The sequence below is a fragment of the Chiloscyllium plagiosum genome, unplaced genomic scaffold (genome assembly GCF_037043375.1).
Source record: "Chiloscyllium plagiosum isolate Xiang-an unplaced genomic scaffold, Cpla_swu_hap1 HiC_scaffold_5, whole genome shotgun sequence".
In the NCBI taxonomy this organism is placed as follows: Eukaryota; Metazoa; Chordata; class Chondrichthyes; order Orectolobiformes; family Hemiscylliidae; genus Chiloscyllium; species Chiloscyllium plagiosum.
Genome location: NW_028270143.1, coordinates 48,491,268 through 48,514,893, shown reverse-complemented (window position 1 = coordinate 48,514,893; position 23,626 = coordinate 48,491,268). Strand labels below are relative to the sequence as shown.

The 23,626-nt window shown below is 40.3% G+C and overlaps 1 protein-coding gene across 1 annotated transcript in view; it reads left to right on the top strand.

Annotated features, from left to right (window-relative positions):
• Positions 1-298: 298 nt before the first annotated feature.
• Positions 299-23,626, top strand: part of LOC122549835 (zgc:85777) — a 78,686-nt gene continuing 55,358 nt past the window's right edge. Inside the window, exon 1 of the mRNA XM_043689939.2 lies at positions 299-461. Coding sequence (XP_043545874.1) covers positions 309-461 — 153 coding nt within the window. The 5' untranslated portion in view covers positions 299-308. The remainder of the gene's footprint in view (positions 462-23,626) is intronic.

Here is a 23,626-nt window from a genome sequence, read left to right as displayed (position 1 = left end):
CACTGATCCCCCCTCCCCCTGACACTGTACCCCCCTCCCCCTGATCCCCCCTCCGCCCTGACACTGATCCCCTCCCCCCCTGACACTAATCCCCCCCTCCCCCCCTGACTCTGATCCCCCCCCCCTGACACTGACCCCCCCTGACACTGACCCCTTCCCCCTGACACTGATCCCCCCTCACTGACACTGACCCCCCATGACACTGACCCCCCTCCCCTGACATTGATCCCCTCCGACACTGATCCCCCCTCCCCCTTTGTCACTGACCCTCCTCCCCCCGGTCACGCGCCTGCGCACTCTCGGTCGCCATGGCCTCCTGTTGGTGTCGGCTGTTCCTCCGGAGCCGGATCGGGAACCGCTGCTATTCGCAGACAGCGGCCCGTCACACGGATTCCGCGTCACCCCCTCAGGACATTATCTACACTCAGGAGCATTACAGCCTGAGGGACTCCCTCCGGAAGGTAAATGTGCAGCCTCTGGCCCCGGGCCCCGGGCCCTCAGTGCAGCCCGGGTTGGGGAGTGTGATGCTGCCTGACCTGCTGCGCTTCTCCAGCAACACATTTCCAGCTCTGATCTCCAGCATCGGCAGCCCTCACTTTCTCCTTCCTGATATTTTAACCTTGGGCTCCGGTTAAACGAGACCACAGTCGTCATCTTGGAGCTGGGCATACATTTAAGCAAGAGGACAGACAGGAGGGTGTCAGGAATGAGACCGATTTCGAAATGTCACTTCAGCGATTCATTCACAATCTCGACAACGCGCATTTATTAGTTCTGAAAGCTTAAAACAAAGCTTGCACAAGTGGATAGCAGGTCAGAGAATGGTGCGAGCAAAACCAGCTCATTTGGCCCATCGTGTTAGTACAGAATCTAGGACAATAACCAGTGCCAACCCCCCCCCCCCCCCCTCTTCTGAAAGCATCAAAATAGACTTCACCTCATTGACAGCGTGTTTTAGATCCCAATTACTTGTGAAATCTTTTGTTTCTATGTTGTTTCTTTTTTGTTGACAGTCATCTTAAATTGATGTCCCCTTAATTTTCAAGACTGCTGACACCTTTGAGTTTTATTCACAACTGAAGTTCTTATCCGAGAACCATTCTCATGATTTCTTTTGATAAACGCACAAGCTTATGCATTTATAAGTGTGATGCCCAGAACTAGACATAGTAATTAACTGGACACCACACTGGTTGTTTGAGGTTTGTACTCTATGCCTCCTCTGATAAAGACATATTTCTAGTATAATGTATAATTATTTAACTGCTTTCTCTTTCAAGGATATATATATGCTAACAGAGCCCTCTACTCTTACACCCTTATTAAAATTTCAACCATTATGTTGCATCTCCCTGTTTTACTTCCCCAAATGTATCACTTCCTATTCCTTTCCATTACACTTCTACTACTTGTTCATCCATTCCAGCAACAAGTCTAAATTCTCTTGAACTCTGTACTTTGAACCTTACAGTACACAAATGTTGTTATTCCCCAAATGGATAACTCTACAATAAACCTCCTGCCATCTGAAGAACAATTGTTCATCACTAAACAGAAAAAAATTGAAGATGCGGGAAGTCAGAAGCTGAAGTAGAGTCACTGGAGCTGAAACATTAACTCTGCTTTCTCCCTCTGTTTTCTCAGCTGCCAGACGTGCTGAGTTTTCCCAGCAATTTCTGTTCTTGTAATTGTTTATCACAACTCAGCTTCTTGCTCTTCAGCCAATTTCATATTTGTGCTGTCATTGTGTATTTAGTTGCATGGGCTGTAAATTTGTGGACAAGCGTGGGGGTTGGTTTCGCTCATTTGACTGGATAGCTGTTTTGCAATGTGGAGCGATGCCAACAGCATGGGTCAATTCCGGCACAGGGTGAGATTATGAAGGGTTCTCCTTCTCAAACCCTTCCTTTGACTGAGCTGTGGTGACTCTAACGTTAAACCACCACCACTTGGTCTTTCCCTAGTACAGAGTACCCTGATGATCCAATACATCTATGGTGACTTTACCTTTATATTTTAAGTTTTACCTCCTGCAGTGTCTCAACTACCTCCTCTTTCAGTATGACCGAGGCAGCAGCACCTTCCTTGATAGATACATATTAAAGTAATTTAATATTAATTTAGTCTCTCGGCCAACCTTCATGCTTTCACCCTAGTAAGTCCCATTTATCAGTTTACCATTTTTAAAAAGTATGCCTATAGAATACATTGTGAAATTTGTCACTTATTTTCTTTCAAATAAATCTTAAATATATTAAATAGAAATACTGTAACAAAAACAAAAGTAAAATGGTCAACAAAAACTTTCAGAACTGCAACAGAAATTTATCAAAACATTGTCATTAGCGAGGATGATACACCCTTGTCCCTCTACATTTCCAGGCAGAAGTGGGTACTGCAGATGCTGGAGGTTAGAGTCAAGATTAGAGTGGTGCTGGAAAAGCACAGCAGGTCAGGCTGCTTCTGAGGAGCAGGAAAATCGACATTTCAGGCCAAAGCCCTTCATCAGGAATGAGGCTCATTCCCGATGAAGGGCTTTGGCCCAAAACATAGATTTTCCTGCTCCTCGGATGCTGCCTGACCTCCACGTTTCCACATACCTTGTTCCAACCTTTTATAATTTCAAAGATTTCTATTTCTCAACATGCATAAAGTGCACTGATATAACAAATAAATATCATACGTTTTCAAGTCTATGTTTTGTATGTCCTGTGTTTGGTCATCATCCCAGGACATCAGCATTCTAACCCATCTGAGCTGGTGCATACCCCAAAACTGTACACAGCAATCTAACTGAGCTGTTTTAAAACTTATGTTGTAGGAAGCCATTAAGCTCTCTGCTTTGAAAGAAAATTCAATTAGCCTCACTCACTTGCATTTTTCAATATTGAATTCAACACCTTCAAATAGTGAACCCACTCTCATTCCTTTCCTTTCTTTCAGCCTTATTTGTTGCATTCTCTATCGGTTCTCTCTCCCCTCCTGCACTCCAGTTGGACTGTCTGATCTTTCCATTCTGGCAGTTAGACACACCATTGTTCTAACATTCTCACATTCCAGTCACTTAATCTGAACTATCAACACCCCCCTGCACTCCACCCATCCCTCCCACTGCATAAACGCTGGCTCCTCCGCACTTCATGATAGCTCTGATGAAGTCATCTAGACTCAATGTTAGTTTGCTCTTTTTCCATGGATGTTGTCTGACCTGCTGCGATTGCCAATATTTTTTGTTTTCAGTGTGTTTTTCCATAGCCCTGCAAGTGTTATAGGCTCAGCATTACCACTTTGCTTTTGTATTCTTTGCCAATGATTATAAGATCTGGAATTTTGTTCAGTGAGTTTTAATGAGGATGGGTACTGCCCTTACTTTTCTTTGAGCCCCCAAAACCTCCAGCTTTTCCGCAGGACCATTTAATTCCATTCAGAGTGCGCTCTGGTTTTTTGTCACTGAATATGTTATCACTTAATGAATTTTATCAACATTTTACCACTATCCCATCGCAGCTTTCTTTGGACTGCTAAAGGATTAACTGTACTTCATGATGCTATGAACAGCAAATTTTGATATAAGTTACAGTTGACCCATATTCAAATGATTAATATAAGCAATGGACAATAATGATTGCTGTTTTTGATTTTGGAGAAGATTTGTAGCTCAGGTTGTGGATCAGGTTGTAAGTTTACTCGCTGAGCTGGTAAGTTTGTTCTCGAGACATTTTGTCACCATGTTAGGTAGCATCATCAGTGAGCCTCCGATGGAGTGCTTGTGTTCTCTCCTGCTTGCTACTTATTTGTCTTGGTCTTTGTGGTGGTGGTATTACTTCCAGTTCTTTGTCTGAGAGGTTGGTAAATCCAAATCAATATGTTTGTTATTGGAGTTCCGGTTTGAATGCCAGACCTCTAGGAATTCCCGTGCATGTCTTTGTTTAGCCTGTCCCAGGATGGATGTATTGTTCCAGTCGAACCAGTGTCGCTCTTCAGCTGTGTGGGTGGATACAAGTGATAGTTGGTCATGTCTTTTGGTGGCTATTTGGTGCTCATGTATCCTGGTGGCTAGTTTCCTGCCTGTCTGTCCAAAGTAATGTTTGTTGCAGTCTTTGCAGGGTATTTTGTTTATGACGTCCATTCTGCTAGTTGTTGGTATGGGGTCCTTTAAATTTATCAGGAGCTGTTTCAGTGTGGTGGTAGGTTTGTGGGCTACCATGGTGCCTAGGGGCCGGAGTAGTCTGTGGCAGACTGCGCTTATCGGGTACCCGTTGGTCCTGAATACATTATACAGGTGCTTTTCCTTGGCTTTTCTTAGTTCATGGGTGCTGCAGTGTGTTGTGGCTCATTAAATAATGTCTTGATGCAGCTCTGTGGGTGTTTGGATGGTTGTTCCTGTAGTTGAGTATCTAGTCAGTGTGTGTGGCTTTCCTGTAAATGCTGGTCTTTAGCTCTCCATTGGCTTTTCGTTCTATCATGACGTCTAGGAAGGGGAGCCTGTTATTGTTCTCCTCTTTGGTGAACTTTATACCTGTAAGGATGATGTTTGTGTTTGTAGGTTTCTTCTAATTTGTGTTTCGTAATGTCAAAGTGTCATTCACATAGTGGACCCAAAGCTTGGGCTGGATCATGGGAAGAGCTGTTTGTTCTAACCTCTTCTGCTAAGAGTCCTGATGTTGATGATCCCATCGGCATCTCATTGATCTGTTTAAAGATCTTGCCGTTGAAGGTGAAGTGGGTTGTGAGGCACAGGTCTAATATTTTGAAGATGCTGTCCTTGCTGATGGAATTGGTGCTGTCAGGTGTTTGTGTCCTTGGTTTGTCTAGCAGTGAGGCCAGTGTTTCTTTGGCCAGGGTGATGTTTATTGATGTGAATAGGGCCGTCTCATCAAAAGGGACCTCGACCTCATCCTCTAACTTGTTGTCCAGCAGGCAATGAGACAGTAGCATCAACACTAAGCAGAAGAAAGAAGCGAACACCCTCAACACACCGGAAAGGAAAGCCCTGGAAGGACTCAGCAAAGACAAAAATGTTGTAATTTTACTGACAGACAAAGGGCGCATGACCGTCATCCTAAACAATACAATACATTAAAAAAGCAAACACACTACTTGCAGATACCGTTACCTACCAACAGGTGGCGATGGACCTGATTCCACAGCTTAAAAACTGCGTTACAGCATCCCTGAAGAAACTTCACAAGACAGATGAAATTAACAAGGCAGACCTCCAAAGAATGAAACCTAAAGGATCCAACACACCCTGTTTCTATGGATTACCAAAGGTACATAAACAAGGGCCCCCCCTCAGACCCACAGTCTCACTTCCCGGGACACTGACATACAGACTAGCAAAGGAACTGCAACGCAAATTGAAACACCTAGTAGAAGACTCAAACCACATCATCTACTCCATCCAGGAATTCTTTAACAACATCAAAGACCCCAAGGTAGAGGACAACGAGGTCATGGTTTCCTTTGACATGACAGCCCTATTCACACAAATAAACATCACCCTAACCAAAGAAACACTGGCCTCACTGCTAGACGAACCGAGGACATAAACACCGTACAGCCTAATGATTGCTTGACTCAAATCTACTTGGACATCACTGTGTATTTCCAACTAATCTGAAGAAACTGCTCTCAATTCTAACTCTGTTTTGTCTCTCTCAACTACTTTAAATTGTATGTTTTAGTCTTAGGAACCACTGATAGGCATGTCAACATGGTAGTAGATGGAGCATATCTGTTTTATGCTTAGTTATTTTAGTAACTATTTTTGTCCATAGTATACATATAACATTGACTTTACTGCCATTGTGTAAAACCTTGAATTAATCTATATTGAATTTTAACTGGCACTATTTTGTGCATCTGTGTAGCTTAATGGGTCCTTTTTCTTATCATCAACTTTACTCCAATCACGTGCATGTCAAATTAATAAGTAATAAAGTGCTGAAGATTACAATTTAAAGTGACTTCACTGATACGTGATTGTTTTGGCTGTTTGGTCACTTTGATACATGTTTGGTTATTGGCAAACTGTTTCCTGCTTTATTCAGAGCTAACTCTAGTGACACTTGTTTAGCCCACAAATATTGTAGTCTCATCACATGTAGTGCTTTTAGAAATCCACCTTTTATTAAAAAGTAGGTCTTGTCGTTGAAGATGAAGTGGGTTGTGAGGCACAGGTCTAGTAGTTTGAGGATGCTGTCCTTGTTGATGGAGTTGGTGTTGTCAGGTGTTTGTGCCCTTTATTTATCTAGCAGTGAGGCCAGTGTTTCTTTGTCATCTTTCATCTTTGTCTGATTCCTGCTTTTAAATATTTCAACTGGTTGGCAAGTACAGTGAATTACTTCATATTGCAGCTGATTTGGAAAAGTTATTGAAGTGGACAGTGTCAGCGATTATGGCACAGTTGGAACTGAACTTATTACCAAAAGTAATTTTATTTTGTTAAAAAGAACCAAAAAGCTGCAGATGCTGGAAATCAGAAACCACATCAGAAATCGCTGGAAAAGCTAAGCAGTTCCAGCAGCACCTGTGGAGAAAAAATAGAGCTTTTCCTACAAATTCTGATTTTGTTCATAGTTTTAGTTTTGTTTGTTAATTAGGCTCCTTCATTGCTTGTCCGTGTATGAATTGAGAACTATATTGTTTGATGCTGATATAATGAATTAACTGAATATCTATGAAGCATTAGGAGGCTATTATTCATTGTCACCTTTTGAAATTTCCTGAATTTAACCTTTCATTATGTAAGTAGTAAATTCCCAGTGGATAAATCAGCATTGCCTTTTATCAACCATTTCCTGTTATCAACCATTCCTCTTCTGTGATCCGCCATTTCCTTTTATTGTATTTCCTGGTCACAGGTGGAATTATTTACAATTTTATTTTGGTTAATATGCCCTTTAGGATGTGATGGACTTGGCTAAATCCACAGTAATAAAGTGTTGATGGAAAAGTATTTTCCTGTAATTCTTTATTTTCCATGAGACTGTGCTTGTTTTCATTTCTCTTTCAGAGGATATCAAACTGAAAGATGGTAATTGTAGTTGATATGGCATGCTGATTGATATTTTGTGGTTAGATGTTAATTGAGTCTTTTCATTGCCAGGTTATATTTATGACTCTACAAGTAAGGTTTTACATGACTTGTTCAAATTGGAATGGCAGAAATATTAGAAATTATATAGTTAAATGTAGAATACTTTACAAATGTGCATCTACAAATCTAACATCCATGGAGCAACGTTTTCATTATGCTGTCTTTTAACATTCATTATCATAGTATTTATTTTGATAGCAGTACCCATTACAGATGTTTCCTCTTTCAGATCTTAAACGTTGTCACTAATATTCAAAAAGGTCAAAAGATAATTTGTGCTATATTAGATGGTTCTAGGTTAATCAGATATTTTACACTACTTGTACTAAATGCAGCTTAAAATTGCCAATACTTAAATCTTTATATTTAAATCAAAATAGAATCTGTCTACAGTTTTTAAAAACGCAATTATTCCTCAAATGGGAGATGCTTAACGTTTTGAGAGAATTTCTTTTGGAGACAATGAAATAATATTGAAAGTAGTGCTACACTACCCATACATCTGTCTTTTTTTATTATGTAAGTTCCTATGACAACATTTATAATGGATCGTTTTCTATGTAAATGTGTGATTACAACAGTTGCTAGCAGTAATTACCGATCACTTAGACGCGTATTAAAGTTGTGCAAGTTCTAGAATAGTTCTCCGGTATGAATTAATACTGTAAAAGGAGAAAACTGAAAGCAAGAATTAGAGAAACAAAAACATGGATACCGAGTTTAAATCAAGTTGAGATAAAATTTTACTACTTGGAGTGCAAATGAATATTCACCTTTCGCATTCCTTTATTCATCACATCTGAATTAACTTATCCATCACTTATCCATCCTGTTAATGTTGAATTCCACCCCAAAAAAATCATGAGTTTGAGCTGTTACAGATGAGAGAGAGAGATGTTGAAAAGGCAACTAGGTATATTTTATAGGAGCGTTTTATCCATTTGAAAACAAACTTTAATGGACAGATACAAACAGGCTTTTTTATACGCTTTAATCAACAACAGATTGTTTTCCCTGTAACACCTGAAAAATAGTTGCACCAAACACTCACACTCTTGTACTAGATATGCATGCACAAGAAGAAATGGTTTCCAGAGATCTGCCATCCGCTTAGATTACTAAATCACTTGGTTAAAGATGCTTTAAAATGATGGTTAAAATGTTGCAAACCTGAGCAATTTTCTCATTTGAGTGAATGTAATCAAACTTGGAAGTTTTTGGATTTTCCAGACAACCCTATCGGAAAGATGTTGTGAAACTTGAAAGGGTTCAGAAAAGATTTACAAGGATGTTGCCAAGGTTGGAGGATTTGAGCTATAGGGAGAGGCTGAACAGGCTGGGGCTGTTTTCCTTGGGGCGTCTGAGCTGACAGGTGACCTTATAGAGGTTTACAAAATTATGAGGAGCATGAATAGGGTAAGTAGGCAAAGTCTTTTCCCTGGGGTGGGGGAGTCCAGAACTAGAGGGCATAGGTGAGAGGGGAAAGATATAAAAGAGACCTAAGGAGCAACACAGAGGGTGGTACGTGTATGGAATAAGCTGTCAGAGGATGTGGTGGAGGCTGGTACAATTGCAACATTTAAGAGGCATTTGGATGGGTATATGAATAGGAAGGGTTTGGAGGGATAAGGGCCGGGTGCTGGCAGATGGGACTAGATTGGATTGGGATATCTGGTTGGCATGGACAGGTTGGACCAAAGAGTCTGTTTCTGTGCTGTACATCTCTATGACTCTATTTGTGGCTGACTCCATAGCTGACTGTTGTATTAACAATCCAGCGCTGGTCTGGGGCGGACAAAGTTAGAAATCACACAACACCAGGTTATAGTCCAACAGGTTTATTTGGAAGTACTAGTTTTAAGGAGCAGTGCTATGGTGTGTGTGATTTTTAACAGCATTAACAGTTGACAAATCTGCATGTAAAAGTAATGGGAAACTTTCTTTAGAGTAAGTGTTAAATTACATGCTGGGTAAAAGATGGTTTCCCTTTGATATTCATACTTCACACTTACTCACCGATTGAACTTGTGGATTTATAATGCATTTTATGAGGAGACGTTGAGTAGGCATTAGGCCTATGCTAATTAGAGTTTAGAAGAAAGAGAGGTGATCTTAATGAATCATATAAGATTCTTAGCAGGCTTGACAGGGTAAATGTACAAAGGTTATATTCCCATGTGAGAAAGACTAGGACTAGAGAATACAATCTCAGAGTAAGGGATCAGCTGGTTAGGATAGAGATAAGGAATTTCTACTGTCACAGGATAGTCAATCTGTGGAATTCTCACGGGGCTGTTGAAGCTGGGTAATTAAGTATATACATGGCTGAGATGGACATACTTTTAATCAGTAAGGAAATAAAGAATTATTAAGAAAAGATAGGAGAATGGAGTTGAGGATTATCAGTCAAGATTTAGGGGTGGCATGGTGGCTCAGTGGTTAGCACTGATGCCTCACAGCACCAGGGTCCCAGGTTCGTTTCCAGCCTTGGGCAACTGTCTGTGTGGAGTTTGCACATTCTCCCCGTGTCTGCGTGGATTTCCTCTGGGTGCTCCGGTTTCTTCCCACAGTCCAAAGATGTACAGGCCAGGTGAATTATCCATGCTAATTTGCCCATAGTGTTAGGTGCATTAGTCAGAGGGAAATTGGTCTGGGTGGATTACTCTTCGGAGGGTCGGTGTGGACTTGTTGGGCTGAAGGGCCTGTTTTCACACTGTAGGGAATCGAATCTAATCTAGTCTAATCTAATTTCATTGAATGGCAGAGCAGAAGGGTTGAATGGCCTACTTTTGCTCCGATATCTTATGTTTTTTTTCTCCAGTCAGTTTCAGCCATGTGGTGGCAGTGTGAATGTATTCTGTTGTCCATAGAAAGAAGATTTGATTGACACAATGATGAATAAATGATATTGAATCAACATTCCAGGTATAAATAGCCTCCTTAATATCTTTATTTGAAATTCCATTTGGTCAGTAAGTCTGACAGTCATTGTTACTTTAACTCTCCCTAACTGAGATGAGAAAGCCTCATCAATGCTGTGGTTGACAACTTACATTTTAATAACCTTTCAGCGACATCGCGAAGCATGATGTTCATCACTGTCTATAGCAAAACCATAAACCAAGTCACTTTTCTCTATTGACTTCATCTTGTTAAATTACAGGGTCCATATTCCATGCTTTTCAAAAATACAACTGTCCAATAAGGTTAACCTTCCAATTAGCCTTACAGACATATGATATTATTGTGGGATTGTACTGGTGATGACTACTTTGATCGTTATACCTTAGAATCATGCAGCACAGAAGAAGCCCTTCAGCCCATTGAGTCTGTGGTCACCTATCCACACCAATCCAATTTTCCAGTCCATAGCTTTGAATGTTATGAGATTTCAAGTCAGGTCCTCATCCATGTACCTTTTAAAAGTTCTCTGGTTTCCTGCCTCTACTACCTTCCTGGGGCAGTGCATCCAGATGAAAATATTTCTTCAAATCTCCTCTAAACCACCTGCCCTTCACTTTAAAATTATGCCCCCCTCATTATTGACCATTCAGCTGAGGAAACATCTACTTTTGAGCCACCCTGACCAGGCCCATCATAATCTTACACACTTCAATCAGATACACCACCACCATCAGACCCCTCTGCTCCAAAGAAAATGGCTAAAATACTCCATCTCAAGTAACATCCTGGTAAATCTCATCTACACCCCCTCCAGTCACATCCTTCGTATAGTACGTTGACTGGAACTTCACACAGTACTCCAGCTGTGGCCAAATCAAAGTTTTGTACAGCTCCAACATAACCTTCCTGTTTTATAACCTTTCCCCAGACAAATAAGTGAAAATGTCCCATATGCCTTCACAACTACAGACGTTTACTATAAACCGACTGACTTCCACAGCTACCTAGATTACACCTCCTCCCACCCTGCCCCCTGTAAAAATGCCATCCCATATTCCCAATTCCTTCGCCTCCGCCGCATCTGCTCCCAGGAGGACCAATTCCAATACTGAACAACTCAGATGGCCTCCTTCTTCAAAGACCGCAATTTCCTCTCAGACGTGGTTGACGATGCTCTCCACCGCATCTCCTCCACTTCCCGCTCCTCCGCCCTTGAACCCCGCCCCTCTAATTGCCACCAGGACAGAACCCCACTGGTCCTCACCTACCACCCCACCAACCTCCAGATACATCGTAACATCCTTCATCATTTCCGCCACCTCCAAACAGACCCCACCACCAAGGATATATTTCCCTCCCCTCCCCTATCAGCGTTCCGGAAAGACCACTCCCTCCGCGACTCCCTCGTCAGGTCCACATCTCCCACCAACCCAACCTCCACTTCCGGCACCTTTCTCTGCAACCGCAAGAAATGCAAAACTTGCGCCCACACCTCACCCCTCATTTCCCTCTAAGGCCCCAAGGGGTCCTTCCGTATCCGTCACAAATTCACCTGCACCTCCACACACATCGTTTACTTCATCCGCTGCACCTGATATGGCCTCCTATACATTGGGGAGACAGGCCGCCTACTTGTGGAACGTTTCAGAGAACACCTCTGGGACACCCGCACAAACCAACCCAACCGCCCCGTGGCCGAACATTTTAACTCCCCCTCCCACTCCGCCAAGGACTTGCAGGTCCTTGGCCTCCTCCATCGCCAGACCATGGCAACACGACGCCTGGAGGAAGAGCACCTCATCTTCCGCCTAGGAACTCTCCAACTACAAGGGATGAATGCAGATTTCTCCAGCTTCCTCATTTCCCCTCCCCCACCTTATCTCAGTCCCAACCCTCGGACTCAGCACCGCCTTCTTGACCTGCAATCTTCTGCCCGACCTCTCCACCCCCACCCCCTCTCCGGCCTATCACGCTCACCTTAACCTCCTTCCACCTATCGCAATTCCAACGCCCCTCCCCCAAGTCCCTCCTCCTTACCTTTTATCTTAGTCTGCTTGGCACACCCTCCTCATTCCTGAAGAAGGGCTTATGCCTGAAACGTCGATTCTCCTGCTCCTTTGATGCTGCCTGACCTGCTGAGCTTTTCCAGCAACACATTTTCCTACCCTACTACTCTGTCTGGCCACCCTCTGAGAACTGTGGACAAGCACATCTATCCTAACTTGAACTTAAATTTACCTACAAAAACTGGACAAATCCAATTTAGTCTCACTCATCAAAGTCGTGGAAGGTGTTGTTGATAAATTTCATCAAGAAACACTTGCTCACCAATAATCTCACTTCTCACCTGGCAAATGATTGGATTTACCTCGCAAAGAAAAGGAAGTGAAATGGTGTCCATTTGTTTTGCTTGCACGATCATAAGTTGTTAACAAAACACCTTGCTACAATTTGTTTCTGAAAAGCAGGAGCTTCCATGTTCCATTGATTCCAGTGAACCAACAGACAATCCTTCAGGCTTCCAAATATTTAACAATCATCTTAATGTCAGTTAATGGAAATTACTTTATTTAACCTTTTAATGATTTAAAAGTGTGATACATCTCTAGAAGTCTTTGATGCTCTTAGTTAAAAATCACACAACACCAGGTTATAGTCCAACAGGTTTAATTGGAAGCACTAGCTCTGAAAGACTTAAACAATCAAGTTATTTTTCAATGTATAATTTCAGTAACATCACACTGTAAACTTTTGCTATAAATTCTGTGTCTTACAATTGTGTACTTCACAACCACCTGATGAAGGAGTGACGCTCCGAAAGCTAGTGCTTCCAATTAAACCTTTTGGACTATAACTTGGTGTTGTGTGATTTTTAACTTTGTACACCCCAGTCCAACACTGGCATCTCCAAATTTTAGTTATCTTGTATGTGTACTATGTGTGATTAGTGAGTTACATTTTGGGAATTGTTAAAAATAAATTTGTTAATTTATATTTATCTACATTGACTCATATTTGCCAAGTATTTCCTGTCATTCTTAATCTGTATGTATTCTGCTCCATTTTCTCACATTTCCACCTATCATGTTATTCCAGTTATTTGGTTTGTCTTCAGCACCACCTTACTTTTAATTTTTTGTAATTATCTCTCTGCCTCAATTAATCGGATTATAGGTCATACCTTCTCTTATTATTCAGTTTTGACCCTTTGCTCACACCGTATGACACTTTGTCACCTGCAAAGACTTATTATTCAGCCTATTAATACCCCACTCACACCATTTGATCTCTCTGCCTATAAATTCTGTGCCTGTGTGCTTTTCTTCACTTCATCTGATGAAGCAGCAGCACTTATAAAGTTTGTGATTTCAAATAGTCCTGTTGAACTATAACCTTATCATGTGACTTCTGGTCTTGTCCACCCCAGTCCAATACCTGCACCTTCTCATCATTTCCTCCTTTAACATTTGTTATTACCAACAAATTTCAGTACTATTTCATACCACGTCATGCATATAGAGAATGAAATAGTCCAAGCACAAGTCTTTCAGCACCTGCTACTTGCTTCCCCAATATCATTCCTTTACTTTTACTCTTTTAAAAATGTTTTTCAGCTCAGCTCTATCAGTGCTGTCCCTTTATACCGTAGTCTTTAATCTTTCCAAAAGATTTTGTGTACTTTTTAAATTGCAGTTTTCAATGTCCTAGTAAATTATATCTATTATATTCAAGTAGTACATACGTTTGATAATGACCTCAACAATTTAAATAAATTAGTCATGCAAGACCTGCTCTTTACAAATCTGTGAACGTCCATGATTCACTTTTTATACATTCATTATCCATTGTTATGGCAATTAACAGTTTTCCAATGACGTGAGACTAAGTAGTTTACAAATAGCTGTCATCAGTGTCAATGCATCAACTGAAAACTATCTGTACATTTTTTTTGACATGTACACACATTGATGAAAAGAATTAACACAAATGCAAGTGGTAGAGCAACTGCTATTAAGGATTCTAAAGATATATTATTGAGACTAGCATTTCTGTAATGGAAAAAAAGAACCTTCCATCAAACAAAGCAAAAGCATGACACTTCAAATTTGAAATAAAAACAGGAAATACTGAAGCGAATCAGGTCTGACAGCAGCTGTGGAGAGAGAAATAGTTAACATTTCAAGTTCTTTCTTCACTCTCCAGGATCATTACAATGCAGAATTTTCTGACTTGAAAACCATTGGAGGTCGGGTTATTGAGTGTATTCAACACTGAGTTAGAACAAAGAACAATACAGCATAGGAGCAGGCCCTTCGGCCCTCCAAGCCTGTACCGATACATTTTGCCCTTCCATATTAAACTATCTTCACTAATAAGATCCATATCCCTCTATCCCCTTCCTATTCATGTATTCATATAAGTGCTTCATGGATACTGCTATTGTGTCTGCTTCCTCCACCACTCTGGCAACATGTTCCAGCCACTCACCATCCTTTGTGTGAAAAATGTGCCTCATACATCTCTTTTAAACTTCACCTCTCTCATCTTCAACCTGTGTTTCCTAGTAATTGACGACTCCACCCTTGATTGATCATTTTTTAATTTGCTGGAGAGATGAAAGTTGGGGTGAGAGTAGGTAAGAAAGGGCATTTGACACCACAACAGTTCAACTGTAATATTATTGAATGGCCTACTCCTGCTTCTAAGTCTGATGGTCACTTGTACAGGTTTTACCAGAATCATTTCTGAAGTTATTGACATATATCTGAAAGAAGAGGTCCTATCACTGATCACTGATACCTTCTTCCTGTCCAAAACAAAACCATTCAGCACAACGTTCTGTTTGTTGTCACTCGGCCATAAGACCATAAGACATAGGAGTGGAAGTAAGGCCATTCGGCCCATCGAGTCCACTCCGCCATTCAATCATGGCTGACGGGCATTTCAACTCCACTTACCCGCATTCTCCCCGTAGCCCTTAATTCCTTGTGATATCAAGAATTTATCAATTTCTGCCTTGAAGACATTTAGCGTCCCAGCCTCCACTGCACTCTATGGCAATGAAATCCACAGGCCCACCACTCTCTGGCTGAAGAAATGTCTCCGCATTTCTGTTCTGAATTTACCCTCTCTAATTCTAAGGCTGTGTCCACGGGTCCTAGTCTCCTCGCCTAACGGAAACAATTTCCTAGCGTCCACCCTCTCCAAGCCATGTATTATCTTGTAAGTTTCTATTAGATCTCCCCTTAATCTTCTAAACTCCAATGAATACAATCCCAGGATCCTCAGCCGTTCCTCATATGTTAGACCTACCATTCCAGGGATCATCCGTGTGAATCTCCGCTGGACACGCTCCAGTGCCAGTATGTCCTTCCTGAGGTGTGGGGACCAAAACTGGACACAGTACTCCAAATGGGGCCTAACCAGAGCTTTATAAAGTCTCAGTAGCACAACAGTGCTTTTATATTCCAACCCTCTTGAGATAATTGACAACATTGCATTCGCTTTTTTAATCACGGACTCAACCTGCATGTTTACCTTTAGAGAATCCTCAACTAGCACTCCCAGATCCCTCTGTACTTTGGCTTTACGAATTTTCTCACCGTTTAGAAAGTAATCCATGCTTCTATTCTTTTTTCCAAAGTGCAAGACCTCGCATTTGCTCACATTGAATTCCATTAGGGCCAATGTTGCACCCAGTCTATTATTGTTCCTTTTATTCCATGGGCTCTAACTTTGCTCATAATCCTGTTACATTTTGCTTTTTGAAAGTGCATGTGTACCATAGAATTGTCAGAGTGCAGAAGGAGACCATTCAGCCAATCATATCTGCACCAGCTCTCTGAATGAGTACCATGACATGGTGCCATTCTTCCATGCGTCCTTTATAACACTGATATTATATATATTTAAATAATCATCTAAAGCACGATCGAATCTGCTTCACCACCCTTGAAGGGCAGTGCAATACAGATTTGAGTCACTTGTGTGAAAATATTTTTTTCTCACATCATTTTTAGTCATTTTGTAAATCATTTCAATCTGCACCCTTTCATTATTAGTCTGTTTACAAGCAAAAACAGGTTCTCAATGTCTACTAGTGATTTTGAAAACTTTAATCAAATCTTTCCATTCTCCTGTCCAAGCTGAACAATCCTAGCTTCTCCAGTCGATCGACAAAATTGCATTCATTTCAATCATTCTTGTCCTAAAGTATGCGGCCCAGAACTCTTAATAATACTACAGTTGAGTTCTAATTGTTATATAGATTCCGAATAAGATCCTTGCTATTGTACTGTATCCCCCATTAAGAAAACCTGGGAAGCTACATGCTTTATTAACTGCTATCCACCTGTCCTGCCACCATTAATAACTGATGCATGCATACCCTCTAGTTTGTCTGCTCCTGCACACACTTTAGAGTAGTTTCATTTAGTTTATTCTGTGTTTTGATTTTTCTTAACTGACATTCATCACCTCACACTTCTCTGCATTCTATCCAGTTATCCTCCAACTTGTCAATGTTCTATACTGTCTACACCAACTGTATTATTCTCATAAAAACCTGATCCAAGTTAGTTGAACATGATTTGCAATTAACGATTCATTCACATCTAGGTAATTAATCCACAGTTGTCCAAATGACTTAATTTGGTCCCATATTATCATATTGAAAAGCTTTTCCACCATCAATGTAAAGCCGACTGGTTTGTATTTGCTGGCTTCATCCTTATAGGTGTAGCATTTGAAATTCACCATTTTAGTCACTGCACCTTCTCCATGCCAACCATCTCTTTCTAAGGTTATTTGGAAGATTTTTGCCACTGACTGCATTTTCAATATTCAATTGCATCTGACCCATGTTAAGACCATAAGACATAGGAGCAGAAATTAGGCCAGTCGCACATCGCGACCTATCTGCCATTCAATCATAGCTGATGGGTTTTCAACTCCATTTTCCCACTTTGCCCCTGTAACCTTTGATCCCCTTGTGATGTTCCTTGTGATTTTTTAACTTCAAGTACGGTTATCCTAACCAATACTTACTCTTCACAGTTCTTAGTCCACCAAATGGCTCTACCTCTTCAGCCATAACTTTGGAAGCATCTTCTTCCATTGAAAGGATGGATGCAAAGCAATCATTTAATACTTCAGCAATATCATTTGGATTGTTGCATAGATTTCCTTTCAGGTTCCCAAATTGACCTCAAGCCTTATACCACCCTGTCACAATTTACATGGCTATGGAAAACTTTAATTCAGTTTTACGTTAGCTGCCATTCTCTTTATGTTTAAAAAAAACACTTGTGGGATGCTTCAGGTTTCATGAATTCTGGCATCCTTTTCAGCTTGACTGCAATACTAGTACAATGTCACAATGTAATGACACAAATATTTTGCTATTTAAACATTGACAAGCATTGGTTTTAAAAAGAATGCTTCACTAATACTCAAGATTAAAGTAATTGGCTCAGAAAGCTATTTAGGTCACACTAATGGATATATAGATTTAAGATGACCCTTTGCTTAATGGATCAGTCTTGACAAGCCTGAGGTCGATAAGGTGTTCCACATTAGCAATATTAATGATGAGACTAAGATTAATTAGTATGGCAGGAAGACTACCTCATTTTCACTTGTCAAAGACAGAGAATTGTAGAAAATCAAATAGTGCTTATTTAAAACATATTACTTTTTGCTTAGAACTATATCTAGTTAAGTAAGAACAGATAAATAAGCATGCCTTCTTACATCAAATCCAAATTAATGCCTTTGCTCAAATATGCCTTTTCGAAATGAAGATTTATCAGTTGTAACCAACTAATTTGAGGATCATGCATGCCACCTCTTGCAACTGTTTAAGAAAATTCTATTTTTACTTGCCTCCCCTCCTTTCCTGCTCAGGCTGTTTTGTTTATTCTGTTTTTTCCCCTTTTTATTATGTCCTCTTTGTCTTGTAACTTGTCCCTATCTGACTGTAGCTCATCCTTTATTCTCTCTGCTTTGTCTTACTGTTAGACCGTAAGACGTTGATCAAAAGTAGGCTATTCAGCTCAACAAGTTCTCTCTTCAACTTAATGATGAGCACCAATTCTATTCTCTCACTTTTTCTGCATAATCTTTTATTACCTTACTCATTAAAAACTAATTATCTTAGCCTGGAATATATTTAACGACACAGCATCGACAGTAAAAAAAATCCACAGATTTTTTTTCCTCTGAGAGAAGAAATGTTTCTCATCTCGAACTTAAATGGATGACTCCTTATTCTGGGATTATACTCTCTGGTCCTGGATTCACATGGGGAGATGATGGTTCTGCACCTATTCTACCAAGGTCCCTAAGAATCCCGTATGTTTCATGAAGATTGCTCTCAGTCTTCTAAATTCCAATGAGTACAGGTACAACCTACTCCAGGTCTCCTCCTAAAACAGTTCCTCCATACCTAGGATCAACCTAATGAATCTCCTTTGGACTGTCTCTGTTACTAGTATATCTTGCCTTAGATAAGGAGGTGAAAACTGTTCACATATTCTAGCTTGACTAGTGCCTGCTACAATTTTAGCAGAACTTCCCTATTTTTATAATTTTCGAATATTTTTCTGAAATAAAAGCCATTTGCCTTCCATACTACTTGCCGAATTTACATGCTATCTTTTTGTGATTAATGCATGAAGACTCAAATCCCTCTGTGTTGTAACTTTCTACAGTATTTTTCCATTTAAATAATAATCAGCTCCTCTCCTTGCCAACATGCATTACCTCCCATTTTACCTCAGTCTATTCCATCTGCAAGTTTTTGTCCACTCAGTTAACCTGTCTGTATCCTCCCGCAGAGCCTTTGTGTCATCCTGACCACTCACTTTCTCACCTATTTTTGTATCAGCCACAAGCTTGGCTACAGTGCATTCTTAAAGTACATTCACTTTCCTTATCCAAGTCATTAATTAATATTGTAAATAATTGCAGCCCCAGACTAATCCCTGCTGCACTTCACTAGTTACAGGCTGTCATCCTGAAAATGCCCCCATTATCCCAATTCCCTAACTTGTATTAGTTATCCGTTCCTCAATCCATGTTGATATATTATCTCCAATACCAAAAAAAAGTATTTATTAAGTAGCCTACTTATAAACCCAAATAACCACCATTTCCCTTTTATCTATCCTGCTTGTTACCTCCTCAAGGAATTCTAATAAATTTGTTAGACATGATTTCCCCTTTGAGAGGCCATGCTGACTCCACTTGATCAAATTATGTATTTATAAATGCTCTGCGAGTGCACCCTTTATAATAGACTATAATGTTTTCCCAATAACTGATGTTAAACTAACTGGTCCGTGGTTAGCTATTCTTTTGTCTTCTTCCATTTTTAATTAACATGGTACTTTGGCAGTTTTCCAGTCCTCTGGGACTTTTCTAGAATCTAAATATTCTTCGAAGGTTACTAACATTGCTCTTTAGCTGCTTCCTTTAAGATCCTAGAAGGCATCCTATCAAGACAAGGGGCCTGGTCAGTCTTTAGCCCCATTAGGTTCCCTAGCACATTATTTCTAGTGATAGTTATTATATTTATTTCCTATCCTCACTTTCCTCCCTGGTTATTCGGAATTTTTGGAATGCTTTTAGCATTTTCTACTGTGAAGACTGATGCAAAGAAATTATTTAATTCCACTGCTATTTCCTCCTTCCCCATTATGATTTTGCCAGCCACATGCTTCGAGTGGTATATGTTCATTGTTGCCTCTCACTTCATTTTTATAACTTTAAAGAAACTCTTGCTGTCTATCTTGATATTACTTGCAAGTTACCCCTCAAAGTTTATTTTCTCCCTCCTTTTTTGGTCACCTTTTATCCTTTTTCAAAACTTTTCCAATCCTCTTCCTTACCACTAATCTTTGGCACATTTAATTTTTTTCTTTTGATTTGATGCACTCCTTAACTTCCCTAGTTAATCATGGTTCGTTTATCCCCTTCTTAGAATTCTTGTTTCTCACTTGGAAATATCTTTGCCGTGAACCATGAGCTATTTTCTTAAATGTCTGCCATTAGTTCTCAACCATCTTTGCTGCTAAACCCCTTTCCCAGTCCACCCCACCCAGGTCTGGTTCATGCCTTTTTTAATTACCCTGATTTGAGCTCAACTTAAGTTCCTCCCTCAAGCTAACTACCAGATTCTATCATTTTATTGGTTGCTGCTTCCTCCTCCAGAGTTTTTCTACTCTGACATAATTTATTAAACCTGCCTCCTTACACATCACCAGATCCAAAATAACCTGAACCTTGGTTGATTGAGGTGGGGGGGGGGGTGCTTTCAACTACTACCACCAGTGCTCTCCGCTTTATATTTCTTAACTGCGCCCATATGGTCTCTGTATCCTCTGATCCAAGTTCATTTTGTTGCTATAATTCTTACTCTGTACTAATGATGCTACCCCACCACCCTTTCTTTCCTGCCTGTCCTTTTGAGTATTCACATTCTCCACAATATTTAGTCCCCAGTTTTGATCTCCTTGCAACCATGTCTCCATTATGGCTACAAGATCACATCCATTAACCTGTATTTCTACCATTATTTTTGCTCAGAACAGTGTGCCACATTCAAGAGCCATTCATTTTGCCTTTTCTCCCTTTTCCTCGTTTGACCCCATTTATTGCTTTTTTAAAAAATGTTTGTACACCCTGTTCCGTAATTTCCCATTGTAAGTAAAGTTATCCAAATAGCTGTCCTATAATGCTGCCATATCTCCCCTCCTCCCACCTAATGAATTTAAGGACCTCTCAAAAGCCCTAGTTATTTGATGTGCTAGGGCACTGGTCCCTGCATGATTCAAGTCAAGCCTGCCCTATCTTCCAGCTCCCTTCTAAGCCAGTACTGGTGTCTCGTGCTGAAACCCGTTCCTCCAGTACAAATCTTTGAGCCATATATTTAACTCCTTGACACTATTTACTAGATAGTGGCCAGTTTGCCTGCAGCTCAATTGGTAATTATTACTTTAAATGTTCTACTTTTCAATTTAGTTCCTAACGGTTCCAAATCTTTCAGCAAAACCTCTTTTCTAGTCCTGCCAATGTTGTCAGTACCAATGTGGATAGCGAAACTGGATCCCTCCTTTTCTACTCCCAAGTTCTCCTCCAGGCCTGAGAGATGTCCTTAACTTTGGCAACTTAGGACTTTGTGTCTCACATATGCAGAGAAGAGTATCTACCCCCTTAATTATACTATTCCCCTAATGCTACTAAATTCATGTTTTCTCTCCCCACCTGAATTGCTTCCTGCACCAAGGTGCTGTGGTCACTTTGCTCATCCTTCCCGCAGTCCCACTGTCATCTACACAGCTTGCATGAACTTCATAATTATTGGTCAGTTATAGGGACTGATGCTTCTCAATTGCAAGCCCCAGGATCCTCGATGCCTCTCCTGCAACCATACCCTTCTATCCCTGATGACAGACCAATTTTGAATTATCTGGTTTGACTCCCTCTGGAGCAAAACTATTGTAGCTTCTCTGCAACCCTGTAGAATTCTCCGTCATGAAAATTGGAAAGAGTTAACGAAGAATTAAGCTCTGACTGTCATGCATCCACTTCCTCTTGTGAAAGGCCAAGTCTGAAATCTCTTTGTTTTGAATGAGAATTGAAGCATTTTTGTACGTTTTGTAAGCTAATTTTACAGTTTGTTGTTGCACAAGTTATGCAAGGTAAATCAGAGGTTAAAAAATCCATCCATGTAGCAAAATGAATAAAAGAAGGAACTGTTTCATGAGATCCTTGTCACACTGGATGCTTTGCTTTTTACTTGCATGCAACAAAGATCCATGTGATCCAGTCCCTTTTGCTCATATACAAGTTCCTATTCCCACAACTGCTACACAGGATCCTACTCTATGTTTGTATTTGATTCTGATTGTCTCTTTCGAAACCATTACTCCTAGCCAATACATGCTGACATTTGGAATTCATGCAAATAAAGCAAATTGCTGCCGACAATGGATAGCAGCTGCTTTTATACAATTGCCAGCAATAATTCAATCGGAGTGGGGAAAGCAGAACTGACTAGCTGAGGATTGGGAAGACAATGTTTTAAGAGACTCTGACTCTTTTTGTCACTCCTGTTGTTGTATCTTCCTTTTGAGGTGTATATATCATATTTTTTGCCTGCTTAATTATTTTCTTGGTTACATTCTATACTATCTATAAATCTTCCAGTAGACTAACTTTCATAGCTCTTCTATAAACCTTTTCCTTTGTTTTATTTAGTGTTCTTATTAATCACTCTTATTGGGCATGGTTGCTTCACATCAAAAGTAATTCTTTTGACATCCATGGATGTGTGCTTCTATTTGTCTTTAAATTTCCAAAATAATATTCATGCTATACCAAACGGAAAGAATTGGTTTAAGAAAAGACAATTATGATTTAACTTTTAGCTTCAAAGAGCAGTTAAGTACCAATAATATAAAGTAACTGGGTTGAGAACAAGTAGAAGCTACAATTTATGGAGAGAAAAGAATACTTGCCTAATAGTCTTCCTTCTCTTCTGTCTGATAGCCTATTCTCTGAGACAATTTCAGAATTTTTTTCTTGAGATTAACTTTTCCAATTAATGCCTCATCTAAAAGGAGCAGAGCTATTTCAAATTCTCTTGGATAAAGTGCGATATGGATAATTCAGATTTTGAGATATTCTTGTCGGAATTTTACTTATTTCAGCCCTCCGCTATAGGTCAGATTTGGAGATGCCGGTGTTGGATTGGGGTGTACAAAGTTAAAAATCACACAACACTAGGTCTAACAGGTTTATTTGGAAGCACTAGCTTTTGGAGCACTACTCCTTCGTCAGGTGGTTGTGGAGTATAGGATCGTAAGACATCGAGTTTATACCAACAGTTCTATAGATCTGTGTCTGCCAATACATCACTCATTAAGTTTTTAAGTCAATGAATAGTGCCACTGTGTGGCGATAAGTCACTTGGTAGGAGGAGAAATAAAACTGTTTTGTTCTGTTTTAATATTGTGCATTCATTTGGTATCTAGAAATAACTGCCAGTACTATACTCTTGCCACCTTATCTGGATCCGAAGAGGAGGTAATGTTGTTAAATTCTAGCTTGGGGAGTATCCTGTAATTAGTCAAGTCCTGAGGGGTTGCTCAAAAACACATGGTCTCCATTTTCCTTTCAATAAATCAGTGTCAATCCAAAGTTTATGCCCTATCATCTCCCTGCCTTCTATTCCCAGCATATCTGGCCTTCTGCGTGTTGTTTATAAATAACACCTGATGCTGTTTGTACATTCTCACCGTGTCTGCGTGGGTTTCCTCCAGGTGCTCCGGTTTCCTCCCACAATCCAAAGATGAGCAGGTTAGGTGAATTGGCCATGCTAAAATTGCCCATTGCATTGGGTGCATTAGTCAGAGGGAAATGGGTCTGGGTGGGTTACTCTTCAGAGGATAGGTGTGGACTTGTTGGGCCGAAGGGCCTGTTTCCACATTGTAGGGAATCTAGTCTAATCAAATCCTCCACTACAAGTAAAGGGGAGATTGGGGAATAAAAGAAAGATCTGTTATCATTAAAATCCACAGATTACAACCGGAACTTACCCTGACAGTCTTTGAGGGT